The sequence below is a fragment of the Plectropomus leopardus genome, chromosome 3 (assembly GCF_026936395.1).
Source record: "Plectropomus leopardus strain MGB_pleo_1.0 chromosome 3, ASM2693639v1, whole genome shotgun sequence".
Classification (NCBI taxonomy): domain Eukaryota; kingdom Metazoa; phylum Chordata; class Actinopteri; order Perciformes; family Serranidae; genus Plectropomus; species Plectropomus leopardus.
The window spans coordinates 40865303-40890260 of NC_142178.1; the positions used below are offsets into that span (position 1 = coordinate 40865303).

The following is a 24958-nucleotide window of genomic DNA, read 5'->3' on the forward strand; positions in this document are numbered from 1 at the left end:
ATGACTAACATATTTATTTTGTTGGATTTAAATACTTTTAAATGCTTTTGTCATTCAGGTTTTTGGGGTGAATGTTTATACTAGATTTCTCCAGACTTTTTCTTATGTAAGCAAACATATGTATACAGTAAAATCAGGTTCCACACAAATGCATCTAAATAATTTTAAAAATTAAATACATTTGGAAATAATTTGATTATCTTGGCAAAGCATTTCATTAATGAATGCCTTTTTTTCTGAAGGCCACTCCCACATTTATTGCTTTTCTAAAAGAGATAAAATTATTTAAAAGATTTTTTTTAAATGTTGCAAAGTGGAAAAGCCCTACATCTGTATAAATGTCCATGTGCCATAATTCCTGAGTGACCATTTGTTGTTTTTTCCCTATTGTTTAACGTATCGTGATTTATTCTTTACTTGTCTGTTATGTTATGTTATGTTATGTTATGTTATGTTATGTTATGTTATGTTATGTTATGTTATGTTATGTTATGTTATGTTATGTTATGTTATGTTATGTTATGTTATGTTATGTTATGTTATGTTATGTTATGTTATGTTATGTTATGTTATGTTATGTTATGTTATGTTATGTTATGTTTGTCTACATATTTTAATTTGTTTGATAGCTTCAGTCCAGTTCAAGTGAATGGCATAAACATTAATGTTCAACACAGTGAATTTAAAAAGCGAAGAGGAAAAGTATCAAATAGACGTCTGCCAATGACCTGCGGAGGGCAGCAATGCGCCTTTACTGCGTCTGCTCTGCTGCAAACGCGACCACCTCTAACGGTCACCGTCAGCGGCGGAGCTTCCTGATAATACATCCGTGGGCGGGACCTCCCGGTGTGTAACGGCCAGTCGTGTGAATGTGGACGTGAAGACCGAGATGAGCCGCAGCTGAAGAGGAAACTCGGAGCTTCATCGGTTTGTTCCTCTCTCTGCTCACTTTGACTTCACGTTAGCTCACCGGAAGTGTTGTGAGCAGAGTGAACGGTAGTCTGGAGTTACCGATAACCACTTTAACCGGCCTCAGGCCCCGCCGCTCTCCCTCCCTCCACGGGTTACCGGGACTTCTTCCTCCGGAGTCTCAGTCAGTCACACAGCGCAGCTGAAAGGAAGAGTCCAAACCTGCAGCGTCTCTGCGCCCGGGACCCTCTGCCGCTGTCTGCCGTGCTGGTAAACGTTCTAACGGTGTTTTTTAAAGGTTCTAACGGTGTTTTTTAAAGGTTCTAACTGTGCCGGCACAGTTCTTATGGTTTTAAAGGTTTTAACAGCGTTTTTAAAGGTTCAAACAACATTAATAGTTCTAATGGTGCTGTTTAGAGTTCTAACAGTGTTAAAGGTTCTATCAGTGTTGTTAAAGGTTCTATCAGTGTTGTTAAAGGTTCTATCAGTGTTGTTAAAGGTTCTAATGGTGTTTAGTTTACTGGGATCCCCATTAGTTACAGCAGTGGTGCAGATGGTCTTTCTGAGGTCCACAACAAACATTCTTCAGTTACAATGCAACATTACAAAGACTGTCACATCACAAACTACACACACACACACACACACACACACACACACACGCGAGCACACACACACACACACACACACACACACACACACACACACACACACACCACAAAAAAAACACACCTCAAAATAATAGACAATATAAGCTCCAGACAGTTGACATTTAACCATTGTAATATGATTTAGTCATCATTAATATATTAAAAATATTATTAAACTGATATTTAAAGTAACACTTGTTACATTTGTTCTTTGAGTGCAGATAAATCCTCCACGGCCACCAGACATAACACATTGTCAAAACTCACCTTTATGTTATAAGAAAATTTAAACAATTTATTAAAACCTCATTTCAGCATTTCACATCAAAAGATGTGCGCAATGAAACTTTTAAATTTAACATTGGTATTTTTTTGTGCAATATGTTTGGGAAGTAAATTTCATTCATGCATAGTTCGGTCCATGGTGGTCCGTTTTATTGCATTTGCTCTTGCTTTTGGAAACATGAGCTGATCTGATGAAACATGTCTGGTGGTGTGGTCATGTCTATCACAGCTGAAGGATATGTGAGTTTTTGAAACAAAAATATTTCCAGAAAAAAAATACTGAATACAGTAACCTGTTTTTTAACCGGTAACCAGTATTTATGACATTGGTTCTGTAATTATAACTTTGCTCCGTTCTGTGCAGTTTACTGATTTTTATCCATTGTAGCATTTAGCCAAACCACAGGGTTGTTGTTATTGTTGGACGAACGGTTTATATTTGATATTAAGAGCCGCCTTCAGCTCATTTCAAACCTTTAATGGCAACTTCCATATTTTCCAACCAACAGTTCAGTACACCTAAATACCTACTACTGTAGTCTGCTTCTGTGTTCCCATGAGATGAGTTATCACATCATTCTGCTGAGTTTCTGACACGTCAGACTCAAACAGACTGAGTTATTCCCTCTCTGTCAAAACAGCAACAACATTCAGCAAAAATTCAGACAGGCAAAAACAACTGTCACACAACTGCATCTCAGATTGACTGTTCTCTGATTTTTTAAGGGAGCCACAATGACAAAACGGCTCCTCTCAGACACTCTGAAATATCTCAGAGGAGACGACTCCAAACGTTCCAAGTGGAACCTGGAAGATGAACATCACGAAGGTTCCTCAATCCTCCCAAACAACCAGCTGGAGAGCGCAAGAACAATATCAGCAGGTCAGTCACAGGAAGAGAAAAATTAAAGAACACGGTCATTGTTTCTGAGTAATACATTAATAACTGTAACAAACATAAAACAAATCTTCAGCTTTTAATGTAATAATCCCTCAAACATAGTAGCAGTTGCCTTCAACAAACATAATATGAAACTACCTGCAAATGTCCAGAAAAGACATCTATACTGTATGTATTCAGATTCTGTAGAGGAATTCATGTTGCCTGACTCCTGAATATTTTGTCTTTTCTCAATTAGTTCAAACTCAGATTGAAACAGGAGGCAAGACCTTCACCGCCCAGTATGGAAGTATCCTCAACATGCCTCAGTTTAACCGTGTTCGTGCAGAACGGGATCTTCATGTAACGCTCAATGTCAACAACACTTACAGTAAATGTTTCCCCTTAATTTTTAAATCAATAAATGCCATATCTCGTTAAATTATGTCCATGCTTCAAGTGTAACCACCAAATGCCTGGTTTATTTATTTTTCATTTCTCAAGAGATGTTGCATGTTTGTGTTTCAGCCCAGTCTCCTGGCGGTTCAGATGAGACCAAAACCAAAGGTTTGGGGGGACTTATGAATTTCAGTGCAAATTTGTTCAATTAAGTAATAAAACGTAATTATTAGTTGGAAAACATAACATGTTGTTTCTCTGTGTTCCAGTAGATGTCAGTGATGTTGGAGAGACTTCGGAGAGCACAGGGGCTTCCTCTCCTCAGACTGAAGGTACATTTGCGACAGATTATGAAAATGTAATTTTGCTTCCTGTGTCTAAACTAACTTCCATAAAAGTTATTGTTATCCATTTTAAGTATTAAATTATTTGAATGTTTTCTGAAGCCACTGCCCATGGAATAAGCTCTGCAGAGCATTTGAAACAGACATTACGTCAAAGGTGGCAAATGAGTGAGGTCTTTGTTCTCAGTGATTCAGAACAAAAGAAACATGTAAATCTGCAAATTTTAGTTCACGCTGTGAGTGTAGGTATGTTTAAAAGTCAGTTTACAATAAATGTGTGTGACCTGTATTTCATTAAGGTGCCATGTTAGTAAAAGAATGGTTAGTTTACATGCAAGCCCCTGTGGTTGTAGGAAATGTTGTGAATAACCTTAGACTTAAATTAATAAGGTGACATTGACGGAAGTTAGACAGACCAGTCAAGCCTGTACTGACTCTGTGATAATGTTAGCTAGGCCTAATGACATCAGCAGTCACTTTTAGGTCCATTATTGTAGGCCACTGGACTTGCGAGTTTCTTGAGAATGTTTCACCTCTCATCCAAGGGGCTTTTTCCCCCAACCTGCCTAAGTGTAAAAAACAAAGGATTGTTAGTATCTCAGTACATTCATGTTGTCCATTTGTAAACATAAGACCCTAGCTGCGATTTTTAGTGGCCTGAGGTTTGAGGAAATGCTTTTCTTAAGAAAAATGAACAAGTACAATTAAGCTAAACAAATGAACAAATCCTCTGTTAAAGCCCACCAATATGATGGGAGGATACTAGTCAGCTGGCTAGCCAAGCAGCTGATAAATGAGCCACTGATGGGGAATCAGTGTAAGAATGCTTTCAATGCTCTGCCCCTAACAGACATTACTGACTGTCAGAAATGTTTGGTTGACCATAAAGGCATTTAAGATGGCTCCATTTTTTTAAACTTTTGAAGAAAAGGACGAGTTTGTTTGTTTGTCTTACACGATCCTTATGCAAAAGACTATGTATGTTCTGCTTCAGCTACTATAGACGAACAGCCTAATACTTTACATTTCTTATAATTCTCTTTCACAGAGTTGATCATTCCAGAACCAAAGAAACAACACATCTCATACTACCAAGAAATGCTTCAATCAAACCTTCAGAATAAGTTTATGTGTGCACAAGAAGGGTGGACGGAAAAGAAGGATGAGCAGCTCCTGGATGATATCTACACAGAGCTGTACATCACAGCCGGGGGCGACGTACACATCAACACTCAGCACGAGGTCAGAAAGATTGAGGCGGTGGTGGTGAAGCCACCAGATACAGAGAAAATAGTTAAACCCTGTGACATGTTCAAACCTCCCTCTGGAAGATACAGACCTATAAGAACAGCACTGACCAAAGGAATCGCAGGAATTGGAAAAACTTTTCTTGTGCACAAGTTTGTGTTGGACTGGGCTGAAGGAAGAACCAATCAAGATGTGCATCTCATTTTCCCCTTCAGTTTCCGCCAGCTGAATTTATGGAAGGGAGAAAAGATGTGTTTGGCAGAGCTCATTCATAAATGTACCTGGGAAACCAGAGGCATCAAGAAAGAAGCTCTGAATTTCATCTTCAAAACTCTGCAGTCATCAGGAAACACCAACTACGACAAGAGCAACTTCAAACTCCTGTTTGTTTTGGATGGACTGGATGAGAGCCGCCTTCAGCTGGACTGCTCTGCGAATAACAGCCCAGAGGAAGACTTTGATGTTACTGTGGCGATGTCAGTGGATATGTTGATAACAAACCTTATCAATAGAAATCTGCTTCCCGCCGCTCGCCTCTGGATAACCACACGACCTGCAGCAGCCCATCAGATCCATTCTGATTATGTTAACATCATGACGGAGATCAGAGGGTTCACCGACCCACAGAAGGAGGTCTACTTCAAGAAGAGATTCGGAAATGAGAAGGCCATCAGGATCTTCTCTCACATCAAGGCATCACGAAGCCTCCACATCATGTGCCACATCCCGGTCTTCTGCTGGATCACTGCTACAGTCCTGGAGGAGGTGATGAAGACCAGAAAAGGAGGAGAGCTGCCCAAGACCCTGACTGAGATGTACGCAGAATTCTTGAAGTTTCAGATTCATCAGACAAAAGAGAAATACAACCAAAAGAAGTGCGTCCAGTACATTGAGTCATTAGCAAAACTGGCTTTCTGTCAACTGGAAAAGGGCAACCTGATCTTCTACGAGAAAGATCTCAAAGAGAGTGGCATTGATGTCAGTGGAGCCTCGGTATACTCAGGAGTGTTCACACAGATCTTCAAGGAGGAACGTGGGAAGAAGAATGATGAAGACAAGATGTTCAGCTTCGTCCATCTGAGTGTTCAGGAGTTTCTGGCTGCTCTTCATGTCCATCTGACCTTCATCAAGTCTGGAGTCAACCTGCTGTCAGGAGAACAAACAACTTCCTGGTGGAAGTGGTTTCCATTTAGAAAAAAATCCAATCCATCAGATTTCTACCAGACTGCTGTGGACAAGACCATATGGGATCTAAACGGAACCCTGGACTTGTTCCTCCGCTTCCTCCTGGGACTTTCCCTGGAGACCAATCAGCGTGTCCTACAAGGTTTGGTGGCACAAATAGGAAGTAGCTCACAGAGCATCCAAGAAACAATTGAGTACATCAAGAAGAAGATCGGTGAGAATCAGACTCCAGAGCTAAGCACCAACCTGTTCCACTGTCTGAATGAGCTGAATGATCGCTCTCTAGTAGAGGAGGTCCAACGGTACCTGAGTTCAGGAGGTCTGTCCTCAGATGAGCTGTCTCGTGCTCAGTGGTCAGCCCTGTGCTTCATCATAATGTCATCAGAAGAGGATCTGGACGTGTTTGACCTGAATAAATTCTTCCCGTCAGAGCAGACTTTTCTTAGGCTGTTTTCAGTGGTCAAAGCCTCCAACAAAGCTCTGTAAGTGAGTGCACCGATAACTGCAAATAACCAAGGCTGGGTTGTTGGAAAGGTTTTTATGCTGTTTAAAAAAAAAAATGCCTGAAAAAGTAAAAAAAAAAAAAAAAAAGTTAAAAGTTAACTAAGTATACTGAAATTATCACATCCTTTATTATTAAATGTTGGCAAACACAAAAAGGTAGACTAGAATATTTTGTACATAAAATAAGTGCTATAGCTTAATATTGGAGATGGGCGATATATTGATTATACTCAATATCTCATGGCTGGTTCCACATGGGATATATGAAATGACTAAATGGTTAACCCACAAGTATAACTTGTTGCCATTATCACAGGACTGACACACAGAGAGAGACAACCATTCACACTCACATTCACACCTCAGGCGACAATACTAACCACCTTACCACCATGCTGCCCATTATATATAATGTAAGCTAAAATAACTTGATCAAAGTCCAATCATCAAGTAATCAATATCTGATTTGCATACTTAGGTACTTTTTTAAATTTAATTTGTTCAGCACATTTTGCTTGATTCCAACCAATAACCTGTTCTACATAAACCTTTGGCTGTTTTTTTGATCAGTTGTTTATTAGTGAGTTACTGATTGATTTGTTGATGATTTGAATGAAAAATCCATCACTTTTTTCATACTATTAATAATGGCTTTGTTCCCTTTGCAGATTGTAATGCCATTGAGTATTCCTTATTGATTGACCAAAGCATATTAGTGTGTGATCATCATACCATAGCAATTATTACTTTCAGAGAAATGATAATGTACTGTCAGTGCTGCATGAGTACTCAACTCATCATGCATGAGATGGAAATCTACAAATTTGAAAACATTGCTTTGAAATGTGAAATAATGTCAACATCTTTCTTCATCGTCCCCATTTTACAGACTGAGTGGCTGTAACCTCTCAGAGGCAAGCTGTATGGCACTGTCCACAGTTCTCCCACTCTCATTCTCTGTTTTGAAAGTGCTGGACCTGAGTAACAACAGAGTGCAGGATTCAGGAGTGACGCTGCTCTCTTCTGGACTGCAGAGTCCAGACTGTGGACTGAAGACTCTCAGGTCAGCCTTTAGCCATTTGTTTGACAGACAGTTTCACTTTTGCTTTGCATACAGACTCATGTCAGTAAGGACACTCAAAAATCTTTTGGAATGTTTGCAGCATTAGAAGTTAGGAGAACTGAAAATGATGGACAAAAAAATTAAAGTTGTGATCTGGGCAAAACATCTGACTAAGTGAGTTATAAAGACATTTTACCAGTCCCAGGCAGCATATTTGAGCTGCTGCAAGTTTATGTTTACAACTTAGTAATGGAGAGGACTGGAGACGAATATCCTCTTTTCAGCACATGCAAACTGTTTCATGCTGTCAAAAGTACATTGTAATTTCGAAATGATGATAACAGTCAGTGTTTCCATGGCTACAGGACCACGTGATAATGTACAACCATCAGGTAGGCAAGGTTATCTTTGGGAATCTCACAAGTCAAACCACATCGTAAAGCACCAGCTGCAAGATCAGGATACCACAATTTCTTGCCTGTGTAGGCCTTCTCCATTGAGTCCTCCCAAAGCACTTAAATCTTGATGATGTAAACGAATTGTAGTGATGCCAAACAGAGCACAAGGTCTGGTCCGAGGCTGGTGCGATCTCTGCCAGGAATCTTAACTAGATCCTAAATCTGCCACCATCTCACAGTCTTCCCAGCTGCACAGTATCCTGCCTTAACGTATTCTTCCACACAAATGCTGATGTTGTGCAGCGGGATGAAGGGGGAGGAAGGGTGTTGATGCTTGTCTGCTGACTTTGCAGCACTGCTGCAAGTCACTATAACACCTGTGTAACTTTGTGTGTGTGTGTGTGTGTGTGTGTGGTCCTCAAGCACACACGAAAACCTGGAATCTTGACCGACTGTTAAGCTGACAATAGAGCATGCTGCAGAGAGCAGCAGCAGAAAGTCTTAACCAGTCAAAGAAGCTGAGTTTGAAAAGCCACCTTGGACACCTGTTTTAGTAGTTTTATATTAGAAATTAGTTTAAGTTAAAAAAGCCACAGATCAGGTTAGTCATTGAACAAGAGAAGGTAACTCCACAAATAATACATCCTACATTTGTATTAGCCAGCAGTGTCATTTTTGTTTTTGTTTTTCACTCTCTCTCTTTCAGTTTGAGATGCTGTGATCTGTCAGAGACAAGCTGTGAAATCTTGTCCTCAGTTCTTGGCGCTAAGTCCTCTAATCTGAGAGAGCTGGACCTGAGTAGCAACAACCTGCAGGATCCAGGAGTGAAGCTGCTCTCTGTTGGACTGAGAAGTCCACATTGTACACTGGTAACACTCAGGTAAGATCTAACTCTGATGCTTTTGTGTGCATTGTCTTTTGTCTAAGACATGACATCTTTTATGATCTAGTTTTGCACTGCATTCCCGTATTTACCATATTCAGATATTTTTTTTTATCCTTGGAATAATTCAAACGTTCAACAAATGACAATACACTGAAGGAAATATTTTTTACTTACATATATTTTAGGTTGAGTCAAACGAAGCTTACAGGTAAATGCTGTCAGTACTTCACATCAGTCCTCAGCTCTCAGTTCTGTAGTCAGAGAGAGCTGGACCTGAGCGAGAACAACCTGCACGATTCAGGAGTGATGACGCTTTCTTCTGGGCTGGCGAGTCTACACTGTAAACTGGAAACTCTCAGGTAAGGATTCAGCTTCTGTTTAACAGATAACCTTTAAAATGCTGCTTGACATACGTGAGGTTTGTCTCTAAACAAGCACAACTAAAAGCTGTTGGATTTAACAGTGTAAGTTAGACTAAAAAAAACTGCTGCACCATTTGTCCCAGCTTCTGAGACTGAGTGTCTTCAAGAAGATTTTTAAACTTTGTTTTTCTGCAGCAGAGGCACAATTTAACATATTTATCATTAAATCTGTGTTTCCCATAGAATCACATTCTGTGTGGGGGGGGTTCCTCTGTGAGACCACTAGTTGCATGGGGGACATCTCTGATCTTTGTGCCTGTGCACCAAGCAGCAGTTTAGGGTTCCCAGGCTCCTTTGAGTCTTGCAGTGGCATCCTGGAAGGGATCTGAGGACACTATAGTTCTTCTGGGGGAAATCAACGCTCAAGTGGGCAACAACGGAAGAACTTTGATGGGGTGACTTGGGAAAAGTCCTGCTTGATCTAAACCTGACCAGTGCTTTGTTATTGGACTTCTGTGCTATTCATGGATTGGCATTAACAATCACCATGAGCATAGGGAGGTTCATAAGTGTTCTCGGTATCAGAACACTCTAGGCCGAATGTTGATTATTGACTTTGTGGTCGTATCATCAGATCTGCAGCCGTACGTTGTGGACACTTGGGTGAAAAGAGGAGCAGAGTTGTCAGCTGATCATCAACTGGTGGTGAGTTGGACCTGATGGCGGGGGGAGGCTGCTTGTCAGACTCGGTAAACCCAAATGTGTATTGAAGGTAAAGTTAGAATATCTGGCTGAGGCCCTGCAAGGTCCTCAACTCACACCTCCAGAAGAATTTCTCATGCATACTGGGGGAGTTTCGGGACCTGAAATCCAAGTTGACCATGTTCAGTACCTCCATTGTGGAGACACCTGCAAGGAGTTGTTGTTGAAAGGTCATAGTTGTGGGAGCAACCTAAGAACCTGCTGGTGGACATCAGCAGTAAAGGAGGTCATCGAGCTGGCTTTTCAGGGGTCTCCTTAAGCAGCAGACAGGTACCAGTTGGCCTGAAGAACTGCAGCTGTGGTGATCACCCGGGCAAAACCAGGGCGGGGGGGGGGTCTCAGGGAGGTTATGGAGAAGGTCTTTCAGGCTCAAAGAAGTTCTGGCAAACTGTTTGACGCCTCAGGAAGGGGAAGCGGGGCTTGTCTGCTTGTTGCGTCAGGGCTGGACACAGTTCCTGCAGTTGCAGACAAAGGTGGTGGTTCCCATTTTTTAGCAAAAGGTAATGAGTGGAGGGATTATATATATCTCATCTCTTGGAACACCTTGGGATCCCTCAGAAGGAGCTGGGAAATGTTACTGGGGAGAGGGACATCTTAAATGTTAAGCTTTGCCTGCAGCCTCAGCGTCCTGGCCCTGGGTAAACATGAGATGATTAATGGATGGATGGCCTCTATGTAGTAACAAGTTAGAGTTTCAAATTAGTAGACTATTGAGAAAAAAATCACATTTTTCTCATTTTAATCACTGAATCCACATTGACAAGACATGAACAGATGAAAATAAATGAAATAACATCATGTTAATGTCTCCAGGCTGTCAGGCTGTCTGATCTCAGAGGAAGGCTGTATTTTTCTGGACTCAGCTCTGAAAACCAACCCGTCTCATCTGAGAGAGCTGGACCTGAGCTACAACCATCCAGGAGACTCAGGAGTGAAGCTGCTCACTGCTAGAAAGGAGGATTCACAGTGTAGGCTGGACACACTCAGGTATGAACAGACAATAAGAGCTCAGTGTTTGTCCGTCACACTGACGAGCTGAGGACTGTCAGTTTACGGTCTGTACCAGCAGCATTGCTGAGGCAGCTTGAGAGGTGCGCAGAGGCACACGACTTCAAGGCGGTAATATTAGTTTTATAAATGCAGCTGGATAAAGAAGCTGCTGAAGGTTCGTTCTGACTTTGTTTCTTCCTGCAGGCTTGAACATTGTGGGGAGCAGAGGCTGAAACCTGGTCTGAGGAAGTGTGAGTGTGTTCACTTTGATTCATGAAAACAAGGCAGCATGTGTTAAAGAGGTTAAAATCAAAACTTGTGAAGCAACATCAGATTCTCAGTTTGAAAGAAGATCCATAAAGATGAGTCAGTGTGAAGTCTTTTAGTGAAGAGCAAATAAACCCATCAGATGTGTTATATGCAGTGGTGGATGAAGTACCTGAAAGCCATACTTGAGAAAATACAGATATCTTAAGAGAAAATTACTTTGTTAGAAAGTTGCCTTTTAGAATATTACTTGAGTAAAAGTCCTAAAGTATAATTTTATCATACTGTCTCAAAAGTAAAGGTAAAAGTAAATTGTGTTAATATAACAAAGCAAACATTCAGCATTCTGAACATTATTTCTTAATATCGCCTTAAAAATGGAGCCTGCATGACGGGGTTACAAGGTCTTCTTTTATGGTTTTAAAGGATTTAAAGAAGTTTTTTGCTCCTCCCATTCTTTCATTGGTCCATCTGTTCCATCGTCCTTCTCTGATTTGTATTAAGTAACTAAAATCCCTGGAGGAAATGTAGTTTAGTAAAAGTAAAGGTTGATGGAAATACAAATAACCAAGTATAGATACTCCCAAAATATACTTCAGTGATGTAACAAAGTATTATTACTTCATTACGCCTCAGGTTGGATGATGCTGTATTGTGTCTTGTTCTCTCCATCAGATGCCTGTGAACTCACAGTGGACATGAACACGATACACCAATACCTCAAACTGTCCGACAACAACAGGACGGTGACTTCGGTGACAGAGAGGCAGGCATATCCATATCACCTGGAGAGATTTAACTGGTGGCATCAGCTGCTGTGCAGCGATGGTCTGACTGGTCGCTGTTACTGGGAGCTGGAGTGGAGAGGAGAGGTTTTCATCTCGCTGAGTTACAGAGGAATCGGGAGGATAGGGGACAGTAATGACTGCTGGTTTGTTGGCTATGATAAGTCCTGGAGTCTGTGGTGCTGTGAGGAGAAAGGTTACTTTGTCTGTAGCAATAAGAGAAGACAAGCCCTTCCTTCCTCCTCCTCCTCCTCCTCCTCCTCCTCCTCCTCCTCCTCTGTCACTCACAGAGTAGCAGTGTATGTGGACTATCCTGCTGGCTCCGTGTCCTTCTACAGAGTCTCCTCTGACTCTCTGATCCACCTCCACACCTTCAGCACCAGCTTCACCGAGCCTCTCTACCCTGGGTTTGGTTTCTGGTCTGGCTCCTCAGTGACTCTGTGTTCACTGTTGGAGGGAGAGTCTCCTCCTGTGTAGAGAAATACTCTCACTGCTGACAGACTCTCCATCTTAATGCTGTGAGCCATACTACAAAAGGCTGAGATTCTGTGCAACCAGTAAATAAAAAGAGGATGTGCAGACTTGCAAATCCTTTTTGTTGAGCCTGTGTTGTGGGTCCTGGTTGTGCTGATGCAGTGATCCCACTCAATGCCACTTTTTCCTGCCATTGTTATTAGTCATGGCTCCACTGTTATTATAAACATGTCTTTTATCGCCATGCACATAAACTAGAATATTTACCCGAACATGCTATCATAAATAACATTTGTTATTTTTATGACTATTACAGTTGTTATATTATTTTTTTGTTACCATTATTGCTGTGCACCCCCCCCCTTTTCTCTTCTCTCTCTCTCTCTTTCCTATATATAATTTTGTCATCTACTGTAGTTTAAATGTTTTTTTACAATATCTATTGGACAAGAGGGATCCCTCCTCAGTCACTCTTCCTGAGGTTTCTACTACCTGCCCCCTGTTATAGGGGGATTTTTGGAGTTTTTTTCTTAGTCAGTGTGAGGGTCTCAGGGCAGAGGGATGTGGTATGCTGAGGCAAACTGTGAATTGTTATAAGGGGCATTTTAAATGAAACTGGCTTGACTTTTTTGACTATGTTCAGTTGAATGCAGTACAAAGATGAGATGTTTCATATTCAGACTAGACATTTTTTTAAAATTTTTTCTTTATTGTGTTTTATATTCTTTTAATTTATTCTTTCATTGGGTCTTAATCATGTTTAATTCTATTATTAGTACTGTTATTTCTGTGTTTCCTGCTGATATTCTTTGAATTGTATATACCATTAATGGTATGGTTGTGATTGTTATTTTGGTTTTGTAATTGTTTCTCTGTTTTGTCTGGCTTTAGTATGACGTTGTTGTTTGACTCTTATAGTTACGAAGCCTCTTGCTTCTGCTTTTCCATGTTTGTCAACTCACTTTGTAAACCCTGTTTTTAAAGGTGCTATATAAATTAAGTTACTATTATTATCATTATTATTATTATTATTATCATAAATTGATATATAGAAATTAAATTGCAACACTGTGTATCTGTTAGAGATTAAAATTCTGGAAGGCAGGGTGTTTTCCCACATATCATCCTAAGTGACTTTTATTCTGGTATTTCCCGTCTGAATGGTGGTGTTTTATTTTGAAAGGAGCTCATCTCTGTGATAACCGGAAATTGACAGAAACACAACCGTAGGGGGTGACGTCAGAGCTCCCGGTGTGTCATGTGGCGTTAAAGGTGTGATGAAGAGTGAGATGAGCTGCAGCTGAAGAGGAAACAGGGATTTTGATGGGTTTGTTTCTCTGCGAGTTCACTTTGACTTCCTGTGAACAGTTAGTGTTTATTGAGTGCAAAAGTGAGCTGAGTGTGAAAAGTTTGTGTTGTGTAGAAGTGAACTGAGTGTGAGTCACTAACTGATCACTTCACTTCCTCCTCTGTTAAAACTAAAAACTTGAACTGTGTGTTCTGACAAACTGAATCTGATCAGAGCTCCCTCAAGCCTAATCTGTCAGTTAGTCGGTTTGATAGTTTGTTTATTTGTGAGTAAACAATGGGACTGAGGGCGTTGGTTACCGTGAAGATGAGAACAAAGGCGCAGTGCAGTTTGGCGCTGATGTCTGACTTCAGTCTGTCCATCTGTCTGCGGGGGATGAGCTCCATCTAGTGGACTGACAGCACAACTACAGCAGTGCTGTCGTGATTTATCATGAACATCAGAAGTCAGAAAAGTAGGTTTGCACCTACAAGGAACGTGTTGTTTTTTTGTGCATATATTAAATATATAATAAGCATAATCAGGAATAAAAATGGGATGGGAGTAAATACAGGTACTGGGCATCATGCAGCAACATTCTCATAAATATCTCATATTTTCCTCTTAATTTTCTGGTAAAGTAAAACGTCACCTCCAGATACACAAAACACTCTGAACCACCTAAATCTGCTCTGACCAGGTGTGTTCAATGCTGAATCCCACTGCTCATCAGTCATTGGTCAGCACAGGTTACGCCCCCTAAACGCCATATAAACACATGACCCCTAAACACATGACGCCAAAAAAAGGCTGAAAGAAGAGAAACTTCTGCAGAAGTAAAACTGACGTCCTGTTAAACTTAGGTAAATGTGATTTCTGGGAAATGTATTGAAGTATTAAAAGTAAAAGTACATGTGCCAAAAGATTAAAATACATTTAATAAATCAAAATAATTAAGATAATGAAAAAGCAGCAAGTCCTCAAACATAGCTTACAGTTTATATGAAAAGCTGGGACCATAATTTTTTTTTTTAGCATGAAATGACTTACACAATAATAACAATTATTGCCAATTTATTTTCTAATTAATCAACTAATTGTCTCAGCTGCGCGAGTATATTTTCATATTTTTGGCTTGTGCACAGAAATCTTAATTTTTAAAGTAGTTATCTAATATTAGTAGTGGAGTGAAAAGTCTATTTCTCTCTGAAGTGTAGTGATGTTGAAGTGGAAAGTAATATTAGATCAAAATACTCATATAGCGTAAAAGTTCCTCAAACATGTACTTCAGTACAGTACTTAGGTAAATGTACTGAGTTACATTTAGCTTTGGTCAGCAGAGATGCACAGTAACTGAAATTACAGTAACTGGGATCAATGCACAAAGTATAGCAGTATTTCTTTAGCCCTAAAATTTAATAATCCAGTCATTATAATTTCGGTATAAATTTGGTCTGCAACCATGTTTGGATGGGTAGAGTGCATCAGGTGGCATCCATTTAAATGCCTCGATCCTCATTTTTTAGAATGTAATCCGCGGTGGTAAAACGTTTTATACCTGGAGACGCTTCCTGCTTCGCTTCAGTGCAGACGCTCTTCTTGCTTGCTCTCTGCTACGCTTTTATTTTTCCTAGTTTTTTCCCTTTTTTTCCTTCTTGTCACAAACTCCAACATATTTAAGGTTTCCTACAACAATTAAGTCATTTGGAGGATAATCTTTGCCGTTTTTGCATTGGGATTATCTACTCTTCATGTTGATTCAGAACAGAAGCAGCTCTGTCTGTGTGTGTGAGTGAAAGAGGCAGTGAAACACACACCGGACACTATACCAGTTAACTCTGCACACTTGAAGCTGGAAGAGGAGTTTTCCTGCCCCGCTGGATGCAAACTGGGACCTTTATAGAGGAGTACCGCTTATTTTAAAGCCGTTCACTCCGAGCTTCAAGATGCCTCCGCTATCTGCAGACGACTACGCCAAACTTCTACAGAAAATTGCCGTGCTGGAGACTAAAATTCACCGCCTAGAAGTGAATGTGGAGGTAAACGGGCTAGGTGGGAATGACACCACCTTACCCCTGCCTCAAATCAGTGGACAGGAGCTAGCTAACACACGGCTAACGAGCACAGACAAAGCTACCGTGAAACAGGTAGGTCTGTTCTGTTTAATAAATCTACAGGTAGTAGTCCTCCCTGGAACCACTTGGAGCAAAGCCAAAGAACAAGTCATTTCCCTGGGTAATGGGAGGACGTTTAACAGGCAGAGCACAGCGAGCTGAGGTGTGTGATGAGCCTGCACTCCCTCCCAGGCAAAGTGCCTCCTCAACCCCCGCACCTGGAAGGACACAGCTGTGGAAAACTGTAGAAGGGCGGATGAGCAACAAACCTCCGAAACAATCAAGCATTGAGCTGCGGAACAGATACGCTCCACTGATGAAGGACCCTGAATTTCCGTCAGACCGTCCATCCTCAGTCAGCGGGGAAAGGACTGATAGCATGTCGAACAGTAAAAGGCTACAGGGAAAGCTAAAGCCTGGGCCTCAAACTTTGATTGTGGGTGACAATGCTATTAGAGACTTACAGAGGGTGTGCAGTAAAAACACCAAAGTGATCTGCTTCCCCAAGGATGTGGTCTCCAACATGACAGAAAGGACTCTGAGTATTGTGGCTGAACACCCAACTGTGAGGAACATCATAATACACGTAGGGAGGAATGATGTCGCTAAACAGCAGTCTGAAGTGTTAAAACAGGACTTCACCGAGCTGTTGAAAACAGCGAGCTCTGTGAAAGCAGATGTGTTTATCAGCGGACCTATACCACCGGTCAGATACGCAGAGGAGAGATTCAGCAGGCTGCGGGCTCTAAGTAAGTGGCTTTCTACTGCATGCACTGCCTATCCAGTAAACTTTACTGAACATTTCCACATCTTTTGTGAGCGAAGACACCTTTTCAAAGGGAATGGACTTTTCTTGAACAAGCCGGGAGTAAAATTGTTGGCGTCTAATCTATTTTACTTCCTGCGTCACCCATCAGTCGCCTCTGAGCCAGCCAGGATGAAAGACAAAACAAGGCAGATTAAAAACCCAGAGGGAGAGCAACAGTCACCCCCACCCAAGGAGTGCTCTGAGCCAAAGAGGCGTCAGAGTGAAGAAGAGGAGGGCTCTCCACAAGCCTCCATCCCCCTTCACAACCACAGCACCTCCGACGGTCCACCTGCCTCACCCCCTGAAACACCCACCAGGTCCCTCTCCTCCTTACCCTCCCTCTCTCCCTCCTCACCCCACCTGGAGTTCACTGACCAGATGAAGGAGCTGGTCAATGCTGGACTAAGATGTACCCCCCCTCCCTCTCCTATCTTCTCTCCTATAAGCACCCCACGTCGACCACCACCACCTCCAACACAGGCTCCAAAGACTCGTCGCCCAGCCCCCCCACCCCCCGCCCCTCCGAGGAAACATCCTGTACTGTCTCCTCAACCCGACAAGGATGATAAGGCTGCCTGTGTTACAAGCACAAACTGATGTGTTCTGGGTCCAGGCTGCAGGATTACCAGCAGTCATGAGTCGTCCCAGGCCAAGCCGGGGCCCTGTATGCTATCAGTTTACAAAATTCCTGTCTTGATTAGTCATAGAAGAACAAAGGTCAATGTGCTGAGAAACTGGGAGCACAAAAGTAACGGCACTAGATTATTAAACTTAAAAAGCATTCCCTGTGAATCACAGTCTGTCCCAACAATTATAGAGGATGCTCCTACAACACTAAGACTTGCTTTATTGAACATCAGATCGTTGGCTGGAAAAACATTTTTAATCAATGATTTTATCACAGAACACAACCTCGATTTTATGTTTTTAACTGAAACTTGGTTGGATCAAAACAACAGCACAGCTGTTCTCGTTGAGTCAACCCCTCCCAACTACAGTTTTATTAGTGAGGCCAGAGTGAATCGGAGAGGAGGTGGAGTGGCAGTTTTATTCAAAAACTCTTTCCAATTTAAAGAATTATCTTTCAGTAATTTTTCTACTTTTGAATATGTGGCTCTTCAGCTGAAGTCCTCCCCTCGAGCCATATTAGTAAATGTCTACAGGCCACCTAAATACTGTGCAGACTTTTTCGTTGATTTTAATGAACTGCTGTCGATAATCTGTATTGAATATGACTGTATAATCATTGTTGGTGATTTTAACATTCATGTTGACAGCCCCCAGGACAGAGGGGCTAAAGAACTGTACTGTACTCTTGACAGCTTTGGGCTGAGTCAGCATGTGTCAAAATCCACACATAACAGGGGGCACACTCTGGACCTGCTTATCTCCAAGGGTCTAAACATACACAAGGTTGTTGTGCGTGATGTGGCCCTGTCTGATCACTGTTGTGTTTTCTTTGAGAGCTCTATCTCTGTGCACAGGAGTAATCAGAAAGATGTTATCAAGAAGCGATGCATTACCGAAAACACCAGTGAAATGTTTAATGTACTTTTTTCTTCTACAGCAACCCTGCCTTGTGGTTCAGTCAATGAGCTAGTGTCCAACCTTAATCCTAAAATGTTAAATGTGATAGATGCCATCGCTCCAATTAAGTTGAAGGTTGTCTCTAGCAAGAAAAGATCTCCATGGAGAAATGCCATGGCAGTGAAAAATGAAAAAAGAGAGTGTCGGAAAGCTGAACGCAGGTGGCGAAAATCAAATCTACAGATTCATTTTGACATCTATAAAGAGAAACTTCACACTTATAATCTACAGCTGAGGAATGCAAGGCAGTCTTTCTTCTCAAACATTATCACCAGAAACAAAAATAATGCTCGAGCACTGTTTTCTACTGTTGAGAGACTAACAAACCCCCCTGTGTCAATAGCACCTGAACTTCACTCTGCCAGGGCCTGCAATGACTTTGCTTTTTTCTTTAGAGAGAAAATTCAGAATATTAGACAGGCTGTGAATTCTTCAACACCAGGTTCAGGATCTGTGCTGTGTCTGTCTAAAAACCATTTAAACACCATGACGCAGTTTAATCCAATCAATGACAAAAATCTGGAGGACATTCTACACCAACTGAGCTCTTCCCACTGCTGTCTGGATGTCTTACCCACAGATTTTTTCAAAAAAGTTTCACACGTCATGGTATCTGATCTCTTACAGATTGTAAACATGTCTCTAAGTTCAGGAGTCTTCCCACAGACCCTGAAAACAGCTGTTATTAAGCCCCTCTTAAAAAAGAACAATCTAGAAAAGACCTCAATGAACAACTACAGGCCGATATGAAATCTTCCTTTTTTAGGTAAAATCACTGAAAAGGCTGTGTTCCAACAGCTAAATTACTTCTTAACAGTCAACAGCTGCTTTAACGTCTTTCAGTCAGGTTTTAGACCACATCACAGCACTGAGACAGCTCTGGTCAAAGTATTTAATGACATTCGCTTAAACACAGATCATGGCAGATCTTCAGTTTTAGTGTTATTGGACCTCAGTGCTGCATTCGACACAGTCGACCATGATATATTACTTGATCGACTAGAAAATTGGGTGGGACTATCTGGCACAGTTCTTGATTGGTGTGCATCCTACTTAAAGGGCAGGGATTATTTTGTGTCAATAGGTAACTTTAGATCTGAGCAGAGCAAAATTACATGTGGAGTCCCCCAAGGCTCCATCCTGGGGCCTCTTCTGTTCAACATCTACATGCTTCCACTTGCTCAGATCATAGAAAAAAACAAAATAGATTACCATAACTATGCTGATGACACCCAGCTCTACATTTCAATGTCCCCAGGTGACCATAGCCCCATACAAGCACTGGGTAAATGCATGGAGCAAATATCTGAATGGATGTGCCATAACTTTCTTCAGTTAAACAGAGGAAAAACTGAGGTAGTTGTTTTTGGACCCAAGGAGGAACGTCTTAAAATCAGCATGCAGCTCCAGTCACTTCAGTTAAAAACCTCAGACCAGGCCAGGAATCTGGGTGTTGTCATGGATTCAGACCTGAATTTTAAAAAACACACAAACAATTACAAAGCCAGCTTACTATCACCTCAAGAATATTTCTAGGATTAAAGGTCTGATGTCGCAGCAGGACCTTGAAAAACTTGTCCATGCATTTATCTTTAGTCGAGTTGACTACTGTAACAGTATCTTCTCTGGTCTGCCTAAAAAGTCAATCAGACAATTGCAGCTGATCCAGAACGCTGCTGCTCGAGTCCTTACTAAGACCAAGAGAGCGGACCACATCACTCCAGTTCTGAGGTCTCTACACTGGCTCCCTGTCTCTCAGAGAATAGACTTTAAAATTCTCTTGCTAGCATATAAAGCATCGAATGGTTTAGGCCCAAAATACATCAAAGACCTTCTAGTCCAGTATGAACCATCAAGACCACTCAGGTCATCTGGTGCAGGTCTGCTCTGTGCTCCAAAAGTCAGAACTAAACATGGAGAATCAGCATTCAGTTTCTATGCTCCGTATATCTGGAACAAACTACCAGAAAATATCAGGTCTGCTGAGAGTCTGAGCTCTTTTAAGTCAAGGTTAAAGACTCACCTGTTCACTGCTGCCTTTGACTAAAAGGCTTTTTACTTTTTAAATTGTATATTTTACTTCGAAACTCTGCACTGCAACTCTTATTTCAATATATGTGTTTCTATATTTTTGGGTTTTATCTGTTGTTTTCCCACTTGCTGTTTTTAATCACCTTTTACATGCTTCTTTTATAATGTTTTAAATGTGTTTCCTTTCCCCCTGTTGTTGTATTTGTGTTCTGTGTGAAGCACCTTGAATTGCCTTGTTGCTGAAACGTGCTATACAAATAAACTTGTCTTGCCTATAAGGATCTCCCAGTAGGTGACAGTGATCTTGCGAATGGCAGTGCTTATCGGCCCATCAGTGGGTGTCCCGCCTCTTGCAGCCTTCACCTTTTATTATTTGTGATATGTTAAAAACCAGTTTTCACTCCTGGAAACTAAAGGGCAACAGTTACTGTCAAGCCTTGTCACCTAATCCCTTAAAATGTCACCTCAACAACATACTATCATGTATATCTGTTGATATTTTGACACATCACTCTGCCTGTTTTGTCTGCAGAGTTCAGCAGCAAAGGTCAGAGGTTCCTGGTGGCGGTGATCAGTCCATCCAGCAGCATCCACCAGACATGAACACCATATTTAAGGTGTGTAAACAACAACTTTCACCTTAGTGCTACATGAGATTCAAAGCTGTCTAAGATGTTGCATTCTGTTCTTTTTTACAGCATCTTGTGGAAAGCATTGACACTTTTGTGAAGGACGAGCTGACAAAGTTTCAGGAGGTTCTGAGTCCAGATTACTCAGAAGTCTTAGAGACGCAGAATGAGGATGAGGAGTTGGTGGATGATGAAGAGGAACATATGAGGCGCAGCAGAGAGGCATTTCTGAAGATCACACTGAACTTCCTGAGGAGGATGAAGCAGCAGGAGCTGACCGTCTGCAGAGCAGTGAGAGGATTTTCCACATACAACCCCTGATTCTTTTAAAAGTCGGGGCGTTTAGTAAAACATAATCAAGAAAAGAGTGCAGTGATTTGCAAATCTCTTTTGACCCATATTCAGTTGAATAAAGTACAAAGACAAGATATTAATGTTTAGAATAATAAACTTTATAGTGTAACTGGTGTTTTTATCATTTCACAACGTCCCCAGTCTTCAGCTGCTTCCTGTTCCAACTTTTTTAGACTGGGTTGCAGCCATGAAATTCATAATGAAAGAATATTTACTAAAAACAATTACGTTTATCGGTTTGAACATTGAATATCTTGTCTCTGGACTGTAGGACTCTGGACTGGACTTGTCTCTATATTCAATTAAATATAGGTCCAAAAATATTTGCAAATCATTGCATACCGTTTTAATTAAGGTTTCATGCAGTATCTCAGCTTTTTGGAATCAGGGTTGTACAACTTTTCTCATATTAACACTGATATCCATTCACTGATTTGATGTCTTTTCATTCAGGAACTTCTGCTGCAGTTTGTCAGTGTCAGCTCAAATTCAGCCTACAAAAGAAGTGTCAAAGTGTTTTTGATGTTATCGCTAAAGCAGGAAACCCGACCAATGAGATCTGCACAGAGCTCTACATCACAGAGGGAGGGACTGCAGAGGTCAGTGATGAACATGAGGTCAGACAGATTGAAGCAGCATCCAGGAAACCAGACAGACCAGAAACAACCCTCAGAGCAGCAGACGTCTTTAAAGGCTCACCTGGACGAGACGAACCGATCAGAACAGTGATGACAAAGGGAGTGGCTGGCATCGGGAAAACGGTCCTAACACAGAAGTTCACTCTGGACTGGGCCGAAGACAAAGCCAACCGGGACATCCAGTTCACGTTTCCATTCACGTTCAGAGAGCTGAATGTGCTGAAAGAGAAAAAGTACAGCTTGGTGGAGCTTGTTCATCACTTCTTTACTGAAACCAAAGAAGCAGGAATCTGCAGGTTTGAAGACTTCCAGGTCGTCTTCATCTTTGACGGTCTGGATGAGTGTCGACTTCCTCTGGACTTCCACAACAACGAGATCCTGACCGACGTCACAGAGTCCACCTCAGTGGATGTGCTGCTGACAAACCTCATCAGGGGGAAACTGCTTCCCTCCGCTCGCCTCTGGATAACCACACGACCTGCAGCAGCCAATCAGATCCCTCCTGAGTGCGTTGACATGGTGACAGAGGTCAGAGGGTTCACCGGCCCACAGAAGGAGGAGTACTTCAGGAGGAGGGTCAGAGATGAGGAGCAGGCCGGCAGGATCATCTCCCACATCAAGACTTCCCGAAGCCTCCACATCATGTGCCACATCCCAGTTGAAGACCAGAGAGGGAGGACAGCTGCCCAAGACCCTGACTGAGATGTACATCCACTTCCTGGTGGTTCAGACCAAACTGAAATCTGTCCCCTGATAGGGTGTCAGGTGGCCCCCCAAACATTTTCCAATTGCCAATAAAAATAAAGTGATTCACGCTGAATTGTTTTTGTCCTTTTAGTGTCCATAAGGTGCCAGAGTGAATAAAACAGCAACCAAACAGAGCTTGTTGATCCAGTAGAGGATCCCCCACACCCCCGACAGAGGTCCTGGATAAGACCCTAATGTCCTAAAATTCTCAAAAATGTCCTGAAGTCCTCGAAACGTCCTTAAGTCCTAGAAATTACTAAAATCTTTTAAATGTCCTGAATCCAAGAAATTTACATCCTAGAAACATATATGGGCCAGCTGCCTCCTGTCATTTTGTGAAAGTGCCCCCAAGCAAATGAATGTGCGTGTCCCCGATCTACTGACAATAACTGGTCAGAGTGAGAGTTATTTGGAGCTCTTTGGCATCAGTGCGACACATTTTGGGGGGCACTGTCTGTACCAGCAGTGAGGACAGTAACTGACTGAGTCTCTGTCCCCGCTGAGACACTTTAGAAACGTATCATGTTGATATATTCGGATGATTGATGAGGAAGCTGCTGCAGGTTCGTTCTGACGTTGTTTCTTCCTGCAGGCTTGAACATTGTGGAGAGCAGAGGCTGAAACCTGGTCTGAGGAAGTGTGAGTGTGTTCACTTTGATTCATGAAAACAGGGCACGCGTGTTTAAGTACACCGAACAAAAATTTAAACACTCCCATTTTTTAACAGGTTTAAGCTGAAGAGCTAAGACGTTTTTATGCTCTCAATACATACATTTCTCTCAGCGTTTAATCACAAATTAGTTCAAATCAGTGTTAGTGAACACTTCTGCCTTCACAAGGTAATCCACTCACCTGACAGGCGTCTGATCAAAGAGTAGCAGTGAAAGAAGAAATGAACCAAAAGTTAGCAAGAAATGAGTAAAAAGTACAAGTTTCCCTAACTCTTTCTTCCCCAGACTTTTCCCCCAGCGTTATAAAAATTATTTTTTAAATCAACCAATTTCTTACATTGTGGGACATATCTTACCAAGTTGTTCATTGCCTTTTCCCATGTTTTTGAAATAAATTGCACCAATTTGTGTACGGTTCAAAGGTTTAAATACTTCAATACATAAGGTGTCTGATCGCAGCGCGAGAAAAGTGATGTTGCTCCAGGCTTCAAAGGGTTAATAAAGCAGTAAATAATCCCATCAGGTGTGGTCGATGATGCTGTTTTGTGTTTTGTTCCCTCCATCAGATGCCCGTGAACTCACAGTGGACACAAACACAGCGTACACACACCTCAAAGTGTCCAACAGCAGGACGGTGACGCTGGTAAACGAGAAGCAGCCGTGTCCCGATCGCCCGGAGAGATTCGAGTTCTGGGGTCAGCTGCTGTGTGAAAACGGTCTGACCGGTCGCTGTTACTGGGAGGTGGAGTGGAGAGGAATCGCTTACGTATCAGTAAGTTACAGAGGAATCAGAAGGAAAGGGTTAAATCCTGACTGCTGGTTTGGAGGGAACGATCACTCCTGGAGTCTGAAGTGCTCTCTGTTTGGTGATTTCGCCGTCTCTCATAACGGTGACAGAACAGAGATCCCCTCTCCTCAGCCCCCCCCTCCTCCGTCTGTCTCTCTGGGAGAGTCGCAGTGTATGTGGACTGTCCTGCCGGCACTCTGTCCTTCTACAAAGTGTCCTCTGGGACACTGATCCACCTCCACAGCGTCAGCACCTCCTTCACCGAACCTCTCTATCCCGGCTGTGGGTTTGGATGCGACTGGCACGAGCCCTCGGTGACATTTTGTCCGCTGTAGGAGGTCGAGTCTCCTTTGGAGGGGAACTCACTGAGGCCACGTTTAGACGAAAACTAAAAACAGAGATTTTTTCCTTTGTGTTTAAAAAAAACCTACATTCACAAGATAACAACGTGAGAATGATTCTCATGTACGCGGATCCACAAAAACAACCGAAAACGCTGCAGTCTGCGCGCCAGGCCAGTGGCTGGCGGTCTAACTTTGTGATGACACACCATAGAAGAAGACCACCTGCATATAAAGGCTTTCTCCTACAGAGCGGCGAGTATAAACGAACAAGAAGACGGTGGCGAACGCACGAAAACCGACAGCGTTAATAACTTCAGCAGAGTCAGCGGCACGAACAGCTCAGCAGGCCGTCACTGTTGTTCTTCTTCTCCTGCTCGCCATAGCTGTTTGTCTGAAACGTAACACGTTAAGTGACGTCACAGTTCTTACAGGATCATTGCCAGTTTCCACGGCGACAGAAGAGGTGGTGTATTTTTAAGGTTTTTCAAATGTTGGTGTTTTCAGGCCCCCAAAACGCCGTTGTCCTGTTAACGAAAGGCCAAACCACAACAAATGATAAACAATTCATG

General features: G+C 42.0%; 1 protein-coding gene across 1 annotated transcript; it reads left to right on the forward strand.

Moving 5' to 3' along the window:
* Positions 1 to 816: 816 nt before the first annotated feature.
* On the forward strand, positions 817 to 22660 carry LOC121942127 (uncharacterized). The gene is given in 19 exon segments (XM_088075300.1): positions 817 to 1179; positions 2571 to 2727; positions 2984 to 3115; positions 3253 to 3291; positions 3393 to 3455; positions 4516 to 6382; positions 7294 to 7467; positions 8572 to 8745; positions 8937 to 9110; positions 10689 to 10862; positions 11070 to 11116; positions 11808 to 12390; positions 15532 to 15826; positions 16302 to 16542; positions 16711 to 17143; positions 20752 to 20836; positions 20918 to 21139; positions 21631 to 22512; positions 22514 to 22660. Coding segments are annotated over 18 exon segments (5814 nt in total). The 5' UTR covers positions 817 to 1179; positions 2571 to 2579; the 3' UTR covers positions 22595 to 22660.
* The last annotated feature ends 2298 nt before the right edge of the window (positions 22661 to 24958 follow it).